General features: G+C 37.0%; 1 protein-coding gene across 1 annotated transcript in view; it reads right to left on the bottom strand.

Moving 5' to 3' along the window:
• LOC107734430 (neurobeachin) overlaps positions 1–17,362 on the bottom strand; it is a 128,615-nt gene that overhangs the window by 52,017 nt on the left and 59,236 nt on the right. Inside the window, 7 exon segments of the mRNA XM_016546381.1 lie at positions 2,223–2,369; positions 2,818–2,937; positions 6,274–6,400; positions 8,628–8,749; positions 9,823–9,918; positions 10,361–10,461; positions 12,015–12,246. Of these exon segments, the coding sequence (XP_016401867.1) occupies positions 2,223–2,369; positions 2,818–2,937; positions 6,274–6,400; positions 8,628–8,749; positions 9,823–9,918; positions 10,361–10,461; positions 12,015–12,246 (945 nt within the window).

Raw genomic sequence — 17,362 nt, 5'->3', positions numbered from 1 at the left:
ACTGTTTCATGAAATGAGTCAAAATGACCAACATATTTTCTGCTACTGATGTTTAAATCAGGCTATTAAAACATCTCAAATAAAACACTCATTCCTGCAAGTCAAGCAAATATTGTGAAATAAGTCTAATAACTAGCCTTTAGAAAACGTACTTTACATTAAATTAATAAACTTTACCAAATCATACATCTACCATATCATGTTGCTTAATTTTAAATCAACAGCAAAATAGTGATAAATACATTATGAATATTAGATATATTGTCCAGTCTTATAAAGCAGCAGCCTAAACAAGCTGTGCTTTGCCTGATGCAAAAACAACACAGAGATCAGCACTGAGAGTTGAGGTTAATCATCTGTCTATTTAGCTGTAATGTACGACAACATCATCTGACTCAAGTACACAAAAGCTGCTTATAATCATCAGATCATCTGACCTGGGTAAACAAGCCCTGTCCGCATGCTTCCTGAGAGCTTTAGCTTAAATTAGGGAGTCTCGCGCTTGGCTGGAGAGAAAAATTCTGCCGCTGATTTTTTTTTAGTTAAGGGAGAAAAATCTAACTTGACGGCTTGGATTTCCCCTCAACGCTCCTCTCTGAAACAGCTATTAATTGGTCAACCAGAAAGACAAGACAGCGATTAACATCACCCATCTATCCTATCCTCTTCCAGATTTGTACTGAGAAGGGATTTTTTAAGGGTTCATTTATGTCAAGTGCTGCTTTGGCATAAACACTTTAGCCCATGAAGCAGCAATCAGCTCCACATGCGTACAGACCCGAGAGACAGGCCTGTCTGAGAGGTGAGAGTCCGGTTAATGAACGAGAAAGAGAGAAGAACATCAGGTATTACTAACAGATCTGTCAGGGAAATGCAGAGCCGGTGTAATGAGAAAGTACTTTAGCATGGCCCATGTTTCAGGAAGGGTTGTCTCAGCCTTAGACACGGACCACCCAATGTCCGTTCACTCAACTACTCACAGAGAACTGGAAAGCAACACAACAGTCAGCGTGTACAGCTTTTTATCAGTCCACCTGGAAGCTAAAAACACATTCGCTCTCTAGTTCATACTCATGACAGCTTTTCTAAAGGTTTGGCAACAGATAACAGTCACAAAGAGTAATTTCTAGTCAAAGAAATGAAAATATGAGTATAACTAGAAAAACGTTCATGAAGTTTCCATGACCTTTGAAAATTTGACAAATTTCCAGTACTTTTCTAGGCTTGGAAATCACACTTTTGAAATTTCATATTCTTAAGAGTTTATGAAATCCTGAAATTAGCACTGCATGTATCCTTTACAGATAAAGCAGTCCCAGAATGCACTGCGTCAAACAAAACATCGAAGATAGGGAACAAAGTCAAAGTACTACATTTATATTAACCTTCATACTGCATTCAATACTGACAAGTAACAGTATATAATAGCTCCATCATTTTTTTTTTTTTTTACATTTTTATTAATTTTTGCAGCATATTGCATCATTAGTTTAGCAATATGGGCAAATGTCAAACTCTACTGACTCATCCCAGTTTTATTTTAGTATTATTACATTTACTATAATAGTATTTATTAATATTTTTAATTAGCTATTATTGTTTTACATATATTTTTAGTTTTAGTAATTTTGTTATGTGCTTCTGTCAGTTTTATTATTACTATTTTTTTATATTTCTATTTAGCTTAAAATTATTTTTATTTAAGTTTTAAATTTAGTCATTTTGGTACTTCAACTTCAACTTATTTTATTTCAGTTCATTGCCAAGGCAACATTTCTAGCAAGTTTTTCGTCTAATATTTATGTTTTATTTTATTTCAGCTTTACTTCAGGTAACAAACCCAATTTTAATCATTTTAGCTGCAGTTAACAATAACAACACTAAATCGTCCTCTGTCTTCATCTGAGACGCCACATTCAAGTGGTGTATTCAAATCACTTAAGAGGTTTAATTTTAATACGCACACTACCGTAGAGAGTAAGTGTCTGTGTAGACGGCAGACAGTGAGGTAGAGTTTAGGAGAGAGTTTTTATGTTTCAGAACTAATCCATCTGAATATTCTCAGCACAGAGTGTAATGATTCAGTTAAAACACAAAATGCCAACTTTGTACTTCAACAATCGAGCAGCAAAGGTGGAGGAATATCCCACAGCTGCACAGCACCCAACCTGTACAACTAATGACCAGTCAGACTCTCTCAAAAGTGATCTCAGGTTTTATACCTTATACCCAGGCCCGAGCTGATGAATGGCAAAGATCTGTGCGGGGTTCAGCGCCTCACTGAAGACGTAGATGGCTCCGAGTTGCCCACAGAACACCCGGTTAGCATCCGCAGTCTCTGAAGAGCCCAGGAAACATTTATCATAACTCTGCAGGAAGGGAGAGAGGAAGAGGAGATAATCAACATAAAGACAGAAAAAGAAAAAAAACCAAGAAGAAAGATACCAAAAGTGGAGCTTTTTATCAGTTCAGCGGCTTGAGGGTTTTCTGAAAAGGCCCTCTGGAGCTGTTTACTTGCTATCTTCTGGTCATCTTGTTCTGAATTATTTTAGCTAGTTTATACGCAATGTCCTATAAAGGTTTGCCTAAGGGAAAAAGGTGTACTAAGGCTAATCTATATCCCTTTGATCTACAGAGAGAAGTGCTTATCTAATTGCATATCATTTGGACCCAACAGGTGCAATGTATTTTCAAAGCTGAAGAAAAAAAAAAGTTGATTTTGGCAATGCTCAGATGATCATGTGCTTCTTGAGGCTGTGTATGAAAAAGAATGAGAATGTAAAAGCACTGGAAAGATGGGAAAGCCCAAACACTTACATCATTGGTGTTGACGTGCCATGCCATGTCACCGTAGGAAACCAGCTGGCCGTTGACATAGCAACGGATCTCACTATTCCTCCAACGGTTGTAGATGTGGACTATGCTGATCATGTACCACTGTAGAAGAGGACAGGAAGTAGAAATAGGCATTCAATATTCACACCGCTCGCTCAGCCAAACATATGTAAAAGTCTTAAAGGTGCAGTAGCAAACACACAGTTCTTTATGGAAGCCCATTTCTACCACAGAATAAAAAAATAAATAAAAAAAGTTTTTAAAAGAACTTTTTAATCTCATAATTCTGAGTCTATCTCTCACAATTCTGACTTTTTTTTTTTTTGCAATTATGAGTTTATTTCACAATTTCGAGTTACCATCTTATAATTTGGACATTTTTCTCAAAATTGCAAATTTATAGCACACAATTCTAACTTTATTTCTTATAATTATGCGATTATATCTTGCAAATTTAAGTTAACCTTGCAATTCAGACTTTTTCTCAGAATTGTGAATTTATAGCACACAATTCTCAGTTTTGAATTAACATCTCATAATTTGGACATTTTTTCTCAGAATCTGAAGTTTATAGCACACAATTCTCATGTTATTTCTCATAATTACGAGTTTATATTTCACAATTCTGAATAAACATCACGTAATTTGGACATTTTATCCTCAGAATTTCATGGATGAAAGGGTCAGTCTGCATCATGAAAAACTCCTGTTTTGGTACCTTTGACAGTTGTCATAAACATGCATAAAACCTCCTTCATATTCATGACGTGTCATGAATATGAAGTCTTATGTCAGTCTTATGCACACCCCTTCAAGTAAAGTGTTACCCATTTAATTTTGTATGCATATAAATACACAAAATCATGTATTTCATGATCCAGACAGACCATTTCGTCCACAAAATTATGCAGGTCACTAGGTTCGGATTGGTTATCAGGAGTATTTTCAGAAATCCCATTGGACTAGCAACTCATTGGCCTTCTGCCCAACTTATTTTTATTTATTTATTATTAATGTTATTGCCTGCCTGAAGCAACCAAGTGATTTCTAAATTCGATTTTCAAAAATTCAATTTTCTAAATTTATTCCATTTTAAATTGATAATAAATTATCCACTAGTCTTGACGGCATCAATTACCACAAAATTAAATTATTTGCAGAAACAAGCTAATTAAATACAAAGCACTTTAACAAAAGAAAAACCCTCAGTAATGCCTTGTCTCGTTGACGTCCACTTCATTATTGTTAACGCAATGGAACGAGGGAATTTATTTTCTGTGGTAACTGATGGCATGCTACATATAGAGCTTAAATTATACTGAACCAATCTTTCAAGCTTTGGACCAAGAAAATTCTGCGGAAATGACCTGGCCCCAAAATTAAAATGGTTCAATTTTTAGATCAAGCACATAAAACATCATCTCATTACATGCTTCTAAACCAAGAGCTAAATTTACTGAAACAGACTCATTCTGTTTGATGGCAGCAATGCTAAAAGCTGTTTTGGCATATGAATTAAAGATCAGAGCCTGATGTTTGAAAGAGCTCCAGTGAGGAATACGACAACACGAATCACGTAAAAGTGTCAACCATGTATCCGTAATTCAAGCAAATAACTGAACTCTCGCAGGGTGGAGTCCATATGGATGAGCTCTGGAAATTAGTGTGGCCCGTCAGAAATTGGGAGATTTAGTGTGAACTTCCTCAAAAGACCTAATTTCCCAAATATCCTCTCCACCTTCGCAGCATCTTATTAAAGCGTAAGGCGATATTAGCTGGGGTGACAGGGGGGGAAAAGGATAAGCCAAAATCTGCTAGACTGAAAATCCATCCCGCAACCGAGATTTCATAGCTTTTAATGCCAGTTAAGATTTTACATAAATGCAAGAATGGCTCATCTTCGTCTAGACGGGGCTTTGGATTTCCCAAAAACACTATTTGAAACACAGCCTTAGAGTAGTCCTCCATTTCCAAAATTGTCTTCTGAGCTGTTGGACTCCATTGACCAATTACAATTACACCATTTAAGTTCTGGATGGATCTTTTAGCTCAGTTCAATTCAATTTCTTTTTGTTCACATCTCCGATCCTCCCTGATCCCCTGTTTTGGCTCTTTTCTTTCCCTCTTTAATATCTAAGGATGTTTAATATAAATCTAACAAAGTGGTTGATTAAAACCCAGCCCCTTTGTCCCACCACACACTGTATAAAAAGTAAAGTGCTGACTAATTAGGTGAGTTGTGAAGTTCATTGTTAGGCCGAGTACACATTTTCTCACACTAGCGTGTGTGTGTGTCTGGGCGAAGGGGTGTAGCTTGCATTCTAATTGGCACTTGTCATCCTTCTCCGTGAGCAGACAGGATGAGGTATCATATTTAAACATCCCTTGACAAATTTATTTTCATTTGTCGTTTAACAACACGTGCGATTGAGCCGAATCCGTCCCACCGGGACAAAAAGAGGAGCCAAGTTATCAAAAACCAGGTTGTATCAGCCCACTCCGAGTGAGAAAAAAAAAAAACAGAAAGAGAGAAGAAGAAAGAGAGAGCGCTAAATAGACAGATCCTGAGTGCTAAAAAGGAATGAGGTGTTATGGGAATAAATCCCACTGGAGTTCCCTTTGTTTCTTTTGTGCACAAGCCAACAAGTCATAAGGGCTTCAAGTAAGGTTGACTCAGTGGATACATCAAATTTGTGCAAAGATAAAGACTGAAAGAGACAGACAGGTGTGGTTTAACACGGCTGCTGCCCTCTAGAGGCTCATCCACTTATCTGTGCACATAGCCTGTTCATTCACTTCTCAGAGATTCATATTGAATTACCATTTTAAGAGAAAAAGTCCTTCTCCCTTATATTGTTTTCCTTTTTCCTTGTAATGCCTTATATATACAATCTGAGGCAGTTACACTTTGATTTCATGTTTTTCTTCACCCTAGTATCTATTTTATCATATTACCATATCATCAGAGAGAAGTCTGTCATTTCACTAGAAGAACGAGTTATGGCATTTTGATAAAAAAATAAAAAATAAAAAATTTACAAGGTTAATAAAAAAAGAAGAAACTTCTGCAAGGATGAATCGTTAGCAATAAAGATCAATACCATGCATTTAAATAATGCGGATTTCCATATTATGTATGGGTATGCACAAATAAGATTACACAATTACCCAAAATTATCCAAGAAAAGATATCTAGATTTCTAGATTACTATGCAGTTGCTAAGGTTTTCAAGTGGTTTTTATGCATAGCTATGTGACTGCTAGGTTTACTTGCCTCTACTCATCAAAATTTAGATCAGAAGTTCAAAATCAAACCCCCTTAATTAGAAAAATAGTCATTTTGACGTCACTTATAAAGGAAAAGACCATTTATTCACATTATAGGACCCTCCACTGAACTCTAGTTACATCTATGTGTTTAGACAGGTCAAAACTCACCTTCCTGGGCTGGAAGTCATACTTCACACAGTGTTGAAAGCCTTTCCCCTTCGACTTCAGTGATGTCACAATTAAACAGTTCCCCACAAAGTGCGCTGAGTAGCCAATCCCTTTGCTGGTTCGAAAACTAGGGGACAGACAAAAGAGAAAGTCACCGATGGAGTTTTGGCTCTTTGCCACTGTCGCCTTTGGTTTGCTTAGTTGGGGACACTTAATTTCTGGCAATATTGACAGCTTGATTGCACAGACACTATTGGAAGAGAGCTGAACTGGATGAGGACATCACTGAATCATCAATAAACTGACTTTAACTGAAAAATTGACTGTTCGTTATTGTCATCTTGCATTATTGACAAACTATTTTCCTGTTTGACACTGTAAAGCTGCTTTGACACAATCTGTATTGTATAAAGCGCTACATAAATAAAGGTGACTTGACTTGAAAAAGCACTGATTTTATGAAAAAAAAAAATGTTAACAATGGCTTTACAAAACAATAAATTGTAAGAAAAGGCAACATAATATTTTAACATTTTTAATCATAACTTCACAGACATTTCAAATTCTATTTACAACATTTCCCCTGCCTTAAACAACTCAAGCACTTTGTTATTCAGGCCATGCTACAGAACAATCTGATTTCAACGTTTTTCGCAAAAAAAAAAAATTCATAGCACTCTTATAAGTCAGATGTGAAAACTCAGTGAAAATATGGAGGGAGAATGTCAGGCTTTATTCTTGGCGGGAAAACAAACATGGCTGACTTGAGTCATTGGCAGCAGAGATTGCTGGGAGGGCTGGCTGCTGTCGACAAGGTGACTGGCTATCAGTCCGCCTCAAAGCAGTGCTGCTTCTCTCGCTCTGCGCCTACACGGATACATAATGCTATGCTGAGCTCATCACGGTAACATAGAAACGGGAAACAGGATTACATGCTGATTTAAGCGAGGTCAGTGGCCCTCAGACTTCTCAAGTGGTAATCTGTACCTTCAGTGTCTCCTCCCTCAATACTGTGCAAATGCTGCTACCCAAATAAGGAGGATATACATTATTTGCCGTTACAAATATTCAAAAAGACCCCCTGGTGATAACGCCGTTGCCACGGTGATGTTGTAGAACCATTCAAAATCAACATTATCACTTGAGGTGCACTGCTGAGGTCTGGAAATATGGGAACCAAGTTGAACGGAGCAGAATTGAGTAGAAGTGATGCTTCCGATCATATATATATATATATATATATATAATGTAATAATAATAAGTACAAAAATCACTAAATCTTTAAAGATCACCCATTCTGTGATATTCATGGAGAACAAAAATGGTAATTAACAAAAAATTACACACATGTACATACATAATTCTGTGTGTGTGTGTGTGTGTGTGTGTGTGTGCAAATTAATTCCTTTTGAAGAACTGCTGCTACAGCCATGCAGTTATTCATTTTATTATAAGCATATGACTTATTACATGTAATCATTCAGTGTGTCCTTAAGGCAAATATATTCAATATATTCAAGTCATACATTTACAGTATGTCTCTTTCCTGGGAATCAAACTCGTGACCTTGGCACAATTAGCTGCATGTTGAGCTATAGGAAATGAGCGTGTAAAATTAAATTACATCTATGTATACTAATAACTCATTCTACTGGACTTGTCTGCAACCTTCAACACAGTAAATCAACAAATCATCCTATCTGTTCTCTTGACAGCGAGCATAATGGGAACTGCACTCCACAAGTACTGTAGGTCCTTCAGGGTCTTTTGAAGGGGATTACGAGTGTTTTTGTGCAAGAAACCCTGACTAACATCAAAACCAGACTAAAGAATGAAATGCTACAGAAGTGTAGAATACGGCATTAAAGTGTAGCACTGACATTAAATTAAAGGTCAAAACTAACAAAGATCCTCAAGGCTACTCTGCAAGGCATCTCCTGTTTACAACACTGGTTTATTTTCAAAAACAACCAGAGGTTCTATAAAGAATCTCCTATGACATTTAGGAATTTTGTGAATTTATCTAGTTTGCCCTCTGGTATAGGCTTTTCTTGGTAACTGGAAAATAGGGCAGGGCTCATCACTCCTAAATTAGCAGTCTCTTCTTGTGGGCCAGCCCTGTAGAGACACTTGCCACTTCAAACAGAAATGGTAATATAATATTTCATGCACAGATCTCCCGTGTTTCCACCACGCTGAGAAGCTTGAGGCTCACAGGTGTTGGTCTAGGTCGCTCAGAGCTTCTGCTCTGAAATCAGTCCTGGCATTTACATTTTAATGACTGACGACTGGTCAGCATTAAGCCATAGCATTACCTCTGCACTTCCTTAATGCGTCACACACATTATACTCACCAGTATAAGTATGGTTTATCCTTGTCTACATTGATATTATTGAGTGGGTCCATTCGGAACCAAGTGTTGAGAGTGAATCCGTTCTGGTAAGGCCACTTAGCAATGGGCGGCAAAGCAATGGCCTGCCGTGGGGGGGCAAAACACAATGAAATTAGCAGTTGCACATTTGCAGAATCACACGAGCAACATTTGCAGAACAAGCTCATATATAATCAACTGACCATTTTGTTCAAATTTGACCTCGGTACAGTGGTTAATACCACAATTTGCACTCTATTAACAGCATTTGTGGCATAGCGTTGATTACCACAGACAATATGCTCAGATAATTTGAGATAATAACTCTCTCAGTTTGTACAAAACCAAAACATTTATGCCCTTACAGTGGAAGGCTATGGGAAACCATATGGAGGGTAGAGGGCAGAAATGTGAAGCTTATATTTGTAAAATGAATTATTCAGTAAAAACTGTAACTTAAAACGTACAGAATTTAAATGTATGAATAAATATATAATTTAGATACACTACTTTTTAAAAGGCTGCTAAGATCTTTTAATGTTTTTGAAAATCTAGATAGCATTTTTTTAAATCAAAAAGACAGTAAAACAGTAATATTGTGAAATATCATGACATTTTAAAATAACTGTTTTCTATTTTAAAAAATGTGATTTATCCATGTGATAGCAAAAATGAATTTTCAGCATCATTACACCAGCCTTCAGTGTCCCTTGATCTTTCAGAAATCATTCTAATATGTTGATTTGGTGTTCAAGAAACATTTATTATCATTATAAATGTTGAAATCAGGTGTGCTGCTTAATATAAATTTTTTCAAGATTCTTTGGTAAATAGAAAGTTCAAAGGAACAGTATTTATTTGACATATAAATCTTTTGTAACATTATAAACATATTTACTGTCACTTTTGAATGAAATCAATTGAATGAAAAGGCCTTTGCAGAATATATATATATATTTTTTTTTAAATCTTGCAAACAAAAAAATTCATAATAACCTAGCAAAGTGTAGAAAAAATGTAGAATATTCTCTTTAAGATCTAAATGGCATATGATAAGGTATTATTATTGTTGTTGGTGGTATTCTATAATTCTGACACACTAGTCTCATGCTCACACCTATAAAGTCTGGAATGATTATACGAAAGCTTTATTGTAAAAAGTGTGGGAGGTTCTCACCGCCGCACTGCGTCCTGGGAAGTTGAAGAACGTGTCAGGGCCGTGTCGCTGAGGCATCTGATTCAGCACTGATAGGAGCTTAATGGCATGTCTTGGCTATAGGCACAGAACACATGAAGGATAATGAGAGAAGACTTTGAGAACAGAGGTAAAGATATATATTTTCATGAGAGTCAAAAATGAATTATTATTAATAGTAACCATTATCAACAACCTAACAAACCAACCACTACTTGAGCCAATCAATAACCTGTCCATCAGCCTTAACCATGGCAGCACAGTTGAAATCGATACACTGCAAACCACAAACAGAGGCGTCCATGGGGAGGGCTGAGGGACAGTAGATCATTGGCTGGGCTTGCTGGAGGTCTAGCTAATGATCTGCAGATATGAGCTTCAAAAACATATTTCAAAGTATTCAACATTCAAAGTAGTCCCATCCACTTAACGTTAGCAGCTCCTTGATTTTAACAGCCACCGAAGCCAAATTTTCCCTCAGTGGAAAAGGGGCAGGAGTCTGTGGTGCAAGTAAACTCACCCACACGCCTCCATCGCCCCTCAGCATGCTGAACAACAGCTTCAGTTCCTTGACTGTGATACTATAGCTGGCCAAAACCCCCAGCATGTCCACTAAGAGATCTGAGGAAGACAGAAAGAAGAGAACAAAATGACTCAGCATTATCGGTGCACAGAATTGCCGACTCATGAGGATGATGTCACTTGGGGCAAGAAGCCAATCGTTATCTTTCTGCTGGAACATTATCTACCGCATGTTCTCCTGAGGCTCCTTTGGTCATCAGATCGCATGGAAACGCAAGTCTCATTCACATATTGGCTGTAATGGCTTGGTGTCAAACCGTCTGCTGATGTAATTTGCGTTATGAATTTAGAAGCTCTTTAAAGCGCTGTGCGAGACATGAAATAATATAATTTCGAGGAGAAATAACCCCTCAGCAGTGATGTTTGTCGTGGCATAATATCATTGTAATTTGATTTTCAAAATAACCCAGTTATACGCCATTCACTCAAAGGCCACAAATTTGGTCAAAAATGGACAGAAGCTGGAAGTGTATGAGAACTAATAGTCTGATTAGCAGCGGCATTTTCTAACATGCGGATCTGTCTAAAGAATGGTAAGAGAGAAGCTTTCTCCCAAATGTGCTCACAGAGCCAATTTTAAACATTACCCCTGCAATAAACGACGGCCATGGTCCACTGATTGTAATTACACAGAAATATTGGACACAGAATGCACAATGAGGGGTTTAGTGAGACCTATTTTTCTGAAATGTAACAGAGCCAAATCATAGAGGATTGGAACATATGGACGGGAACGTGATGCAACAAAGATTACCACAGAAATGGCTGATTCTGAATTGGATTTTCATTTGACTGAATTATTTGAACTGGAGGCACTGGTGTAAATAAATCTGATCTGTTATGCGACTGTCGTTTGGCACGCTACATTGAGCAGCCGCGTTCAATTTTTAATTGTAGTGTCTGTTCGTCAAAATAAAAGTCCCGCCTCGAAGGCATCGCCCAAACAGAAAAACTTATCGGCCGATGCCGATATTTGAAAAATGACAACTATTTATCTATTATTATTATTATACTATTATCTATTTAACAAATGACCACTATTTTATTATTGTACTATTTATTATATTTTAATAATAATAAACTTATGATTTTTATTATTGTTATTAAAAATACTAATGCTAATACAAAATATAATAATAATAATTATTATTATTATTATTTTCACTATTCACTGTTCCCAGGACAGTGTTATCCTACCTGTTGAGGGCCCTGGCCAGATATTCTCTTTATTTATAACAGTTTGTTTGAATTTACAATTTATTTTTATTTGACTTTTCACGCCATGTCTGGAACCTGCACTCCGGTGAGGCAAGGCAAGGCAAGGCAAGGCAAGTTTATTTGTATAGCACATTTCATACACAATGGTAATTCAAAGTGCTTTACATAATCTCAGAAAAGAAGGAAGCAAACTCATTGCATTTGCTGTCGGAGAGCATTTCACTGGCAATCTGACTTGGGGGGTTTGTCAGTCTCTCAACAGTAGCAAAAAGAGTGCGAGTGTTGTTTAAGTTACTGTTTATAAGGTTTGAGAAGAATGACTGTCTAGCTTTGCCTAGTGAGAGCATCTCGCTACGCTTTACTTTAGAGCTCACCTGCAATCATGTCATCGACGGAGCTCATCTTTTGCAGCACCTGCTGGATGAGCCCCACCTCGGTGCTGGTCTGTAGGTTGCGAACGCTCTTCCGCAGAATAGCTGTGAACATGCTCCAGATCTCCGCCTGGCAGGTGACGTCACAGTGCTCCAGCAGCTCCACCATGCAGGCAATGCTTTCCGCATCCTGGATGATAAAGTTCATCTCCAGGTCAAACTCTCCACCCACCAGCTGAGAAAGAAAGACAGAGCCAGTGTTAGTCACAAATGAAATTACTGAGGAAAATGTTCATTGACGAACAATATATTTTCAATCAACCACAATGAAAATGAAAAATAAACATCACGGTGATACACATCATGGTTAAACTAAATATATATAAAATATGTAGTTGTATAAAATATACTGTTACCAAAATATGACAAGAAAAAAAAATTAAAGTAAGATAATTACGTTTTGCACATTAAGGTGTTTAATGTCAAGTCAAAATTAAAAATGGCCTCAATGAATGAATACAATATTGACTCATTTTCAACAAAAGACAAGAACTCAAATGAATGGATGGATGGCAATAGTTCAAGTTTATTTACAGAGCATTTTATACAATACAGACAGCTTAAAAACAGCCTTATAGTAATAAACAGGAAAAACAGCATCAGCGACACAAAATTCTTCAAATAGGAATAAAATAATTTCAGTTATAATTCAGCTCTAGTGCCATTATTCACCACAATTTAATTTAATTATTCAGTCATCTTATTCAATAGTTGTGGGTGAGATTGACGTAGGACACAAGGTGGATGAGATGGAAAGACCAAAGTAATAAGGACAATTAGAGAATAAATGAATTTGAACAGAAAAGGCAATTGGGGAAAGGTCTTGTGAGTGCAGTGAATGTGGGAAGAAAAGCAAAGGAAACAAATAATACAGAAAGAATTATTAAAGGAGCAGTTTTTGAGGTTGCGTCCGTAGAGAGCAGCACTCTCAGCCTGGCAAACAATGATTGCGATTTGAGAGGGTCATTTAATGCCGAGGTAGAAAGAACATAATGACCTCACACACACACACTAGCATACCCTCTACCTCTCAAACAACACACTGGAGAGGAAAGGAACGGACAAACCAATCAGAGACTGTTCCTGCTCCGCAGCAAGCAATAATCAATGGCATCGGTCTTGGAGTTCAACAGGCATGAAATTGACCAGCTCTAGGCCATGCAAATGCCAAACCTCTAAGTAAATAAGCAGGTGATTTGGAAAATAAAGGCTGAAATGCCTGTAAACTACACTTCGGTGAGAAGGTGAGGTGCAGAACTTCCTTAAGAGTGTGCTGGGAGAACTATTGATTTTCACACTTCATCCAATACAGTCAGATTGGGAACGCTCTCGCTCTTTAGAACCTTTTGGAATTGGGCCGTCGATAACCTTAGCACATGTAATCTCCCCGTGCCACTCACCTTGACTGAACATTCACCTTGATTATTTCTAATATCCACGTGAGGACCTTAAACATGACTTTACCATTATCGAGTTAAGCAGCGTTCTTCAATTTCATTCAGACCATCAGAATCATACTGTGTGATCCCCTACTGCTTTTATGCACTATATACTAGCATTAAAAAGACTTCGATGCAAGTATGTGAATGCGTCTAGCGATGCAAATTTGATTTCATGCGTCACTGTGTTCAGACGTGTCACAATGCATTAATTATGTTGTATTCTCAGTGCCGCAGGCTTCGTCAGCATTAGCATAAATCTTCTATGGTCATTTCTCTCCTTTAGGTCAACAACTCTTATGGAGAAACAGAATCTTGCTAGTTAACTTTAGTTCACATGTTCATAGAAGGCATGTTATTGGACACTTCTTATGGTAACTAGGTTTCTATCTGGTTTGATTGAGGTAATCAAAACACATCTTCAACTTTTTTTTTTCCAGACAGTTGAGACAGGATTTGTTCGCAAGTCTTTCCACGGTATCATTCCATTGAACTATTTACAATCCATATAGTGCAAACAGAAGGACAGCAGGGATGGCAATCCTATTGATTTGTCACGGTTCTTCACTCCCAGAGGCCTTTAGCGAATAGATGATTAATTACGAGATGTTTACTCATCAATAATTGCCTTTGAAACCCAGAGAGATCATGGGTAGTTTAATGAACAACCGAAAATGTAGATAAGCTTTCAAGCAAATGGTTTCTAACATGGAAACAAAATAAACATGTTTTTTGCATGTGGAAATTCACAACGTTAGCCAACCCAACATAAAGTCCTCATGAAATGCTGGTAACTTCACACTAAATTTTGTACAGTACCCTTCACACAAGGATGCAGTATACAATAACAAGAATAGACTTGTTTATCTCCTACACATGACACTTATGGGATAAAACAGACTTGCACAAACACAAAAAGACGAAGGATAATACTAGAGTTTTTTTCTGACCCTTGAACACTGACAGTGGTGTCAAACACTATTTTTAAACAACAGCAGAATGCAGGAGCTGTAACAAAGAGATCAGACAGAGCACGGTACAGCCTCCAGCACATTAGCTCCCAATCTCCTCACCACTTCGGTCATGTTTTATTACAGTGGGAACAGACTTTATCTGTTTAAGTTAATCATGGCAGATATGGTGGATGGGATCGAGAAACAATCCGAGCCAGATGCGTTACACGCCAGGTCACATCTCTGACCGATGTGTCGATTTTATCTGGAAAATTGAATTTTTAGAACATTTGCTCATCTGCAATACAGCGCCAAGGCATTCCCTGTCTGATGTTTGAACATCATTCAGCAGATGCTCTGAGACATTTATCTTCAATAAACAAGCTACAGGTAGTCCAAAATGCAGCTGCTAGATTACCAGGTCAAGAAAATATGATCACATTACCCCAATTTTACAGTCTCTGCACTGGCTACATTACAGGTGGTCCAAAATGCAGCGGCTAGAGTCCTTACCAGGTCAAGAAAATATGATCACATTACCCCAATTTTACAGTCTCTGCACTGGCTACATTGATTGTACCACAACGGACAAATTGAAATATTTGACATTTTTATGCAGAAAAAGGAAATATATTTAATAAAAACATAAATTTTCTTTAACCAAATACTTGAACAAACATTTATCTAGTTTTTAAACATTAAAAAGCAAAACATAATATATAATATATATTCCAATATGTTTTAGATAACACACCGTCTCATTTTCATCCCAAGGCATACACAATATGCTAACAGGGAAAGGCTGATTTTCAGCCCCCAGAGAAAAACAACAGCTTTAGCTGTATGCTAATATATGACATGCTAACTCAATGTCAGAGATTACACTCCATGCAGCACTAAAGCAGTTAGCAACTAATTATTTTTCCACAGGGCCCCCTTCCTCTACTCCCTCCCACTCCAAATAATCAATTACTATCCAGACAGACAGTTGTGTTTGGAAGCGGGCTAATTCATCTTGAATGAAACAAGCCACAAGCCCAATAATTAAAGGGGGATAGTGTGATTTGCAGAGTTTTTTTTTCTTCTCCAAGCTGAAATACAACTGTGGGCAAATGAAGCAAATCACAATTGTTCTTAAGTGCTAAATTACTCAACAGATAACGCAATGAATGTAGTAAACCACAAGCCAGCGACAGATGAACCTTTCCGGGTTGGTGCTTAAACGATTGATTTTTCTTCAGGTTGGGGGTTTGAAGGGATGCTTTTTGGGGAACATTTGTATTTAATGTGGTAGAGAACAAATTATTCAAAGAACGAAACTCTTGAAAGTGAACTAATCGCATGCTTGCCTACGCATTCATGCAAAGGCAGGGCCAGTTCACGAGCATCGATCGCTGCCATACAGAATCCATTAGCCGAAATTAGGCCAAAGCCTTAAGGTAGTGAGCTGCACGGGTAGAATTAATTCTCCTCCTATTGAATTTCTCTTTTCCATCGAAGATCCCAATTAGAGCACGGGACACCTTACGAGCTAATATTTCAATGTCTTCGTCTCTCCTGGTGTATCTGAAGAATTAAAAAGTACTGTATTAAAAACTACCGATACACTCTTTAATTAGGCACTATGATTACACGCTGACAAATACAATGATAGAAGGGGCAACTGTGAGGGACTGAAAATAACTGATGCTACAAAGCCTAACATATCAAGGTTGCCTGGCAACCATCTATTCTACAATCCACCATGATGTCCAAGTCCATTTTGAGAATGTGAGTGCCACGCTAAACATATGACATGGCAGCGAGAAAGGAGAGCAGGTACAGATCAAGACTGAAGAACAGAGCGCTCACTGTATACAACTGGACAAATTGGCTAAAGGAGTTACGTGGGTCTTGAGCTAGTGCAAGAATGTTTAACACCGTGACACTGGATATGACGAAAACACACAGCAATCTGACGAGAGGGAGACAAAGCAGGGAGAACATTTCTAGGATTTCTGAACTCAAAGAAATATTGCTAAGCCGCCCTACAACCAGTCCTCCACTAATTCTTAACACAAAGCCTGTATGATCTCACATAAGGGACATTGACATTGTTTTTCAAGCCAAACTGCTCTACTGTGAAGAAGACCAAGATCTATAACCCGGAAAAAAGGCACCCAATTGAGGCATGTATATTTTGTGGATAAGCCAATTACAAAAGTGTTAAAAATAAATACATTTATTAATTTAAAAAAAAATTATCAAAATGGTGGACAACGAAGAGAAATGTTTATGGATATAAACTCATCCACCACTGGATACCTTCCTTGGGCCATGTGTGTGGACCTTACACTAACGTTCAATATTTTGGTGTTAGCAAGGTTTTTATTTATTTAATTTTTTTTGGAAAGAAATTAATACTTTTATTCAGAAACAACACATTAATTTGATCAAAAAGTGACGGTAAAGATTTTTTTAATGTTACAAAAGATTTCTATTTCAAATAAATGCGGTTCTTTTGAACTTTCTATTCATAAAAAGAAACCTGAAAAAAAAGTATGACAAAAATCACAAAAATACTAAGCAGCACAACTGTTTTCAACACTGATAACAATAATAAATAAAAGTAATAAATAAATAAATAATGTAAAAAAAAAAAATAAAAAAAACGAGTAATGGCTGATGAACATTCAGCTTTGCCATCACAGGAATGAATTACATTTTAAAATGTTATATTATTACATTAAAACAATAAAAAGTTATAATAAAAAGTTTTTGGGAATTGTATTAATATTTCACAATATTACTTTTGTTAATTTATTGTTTAATTTATCAATTAAACCATTTGTAATCCAATTAAATAATATTAATATTAATAATAAAACACATAATGGGAATAAAAGTGTACTTGAATATG

Source organism: Sinocyclocheilus rhinocerous, unplaced genomic scaffold (assembly GCF_001515625.1).
Source record: "Sinocyclocheilus rhinocerous isolate Xijiao unplaced genomic scaffold, SAMN03320098_v1.1 scaffold1211, whole genome shotgun sequence".
In the NCBI taxonomy this organism is placed as follows: domain Eukaryota; kingdom Metazoa; phylum Chordata; class Actinopteri; order Cypriniformes; family Cyprinidae; genus Sinocyclocheilus; species Sinocyclocheilus rhinocerous.
Note: the sequence above shows the minus strand (reverse complement) of the source record. Positions and strands in the feature narration are given on the sequence as shown.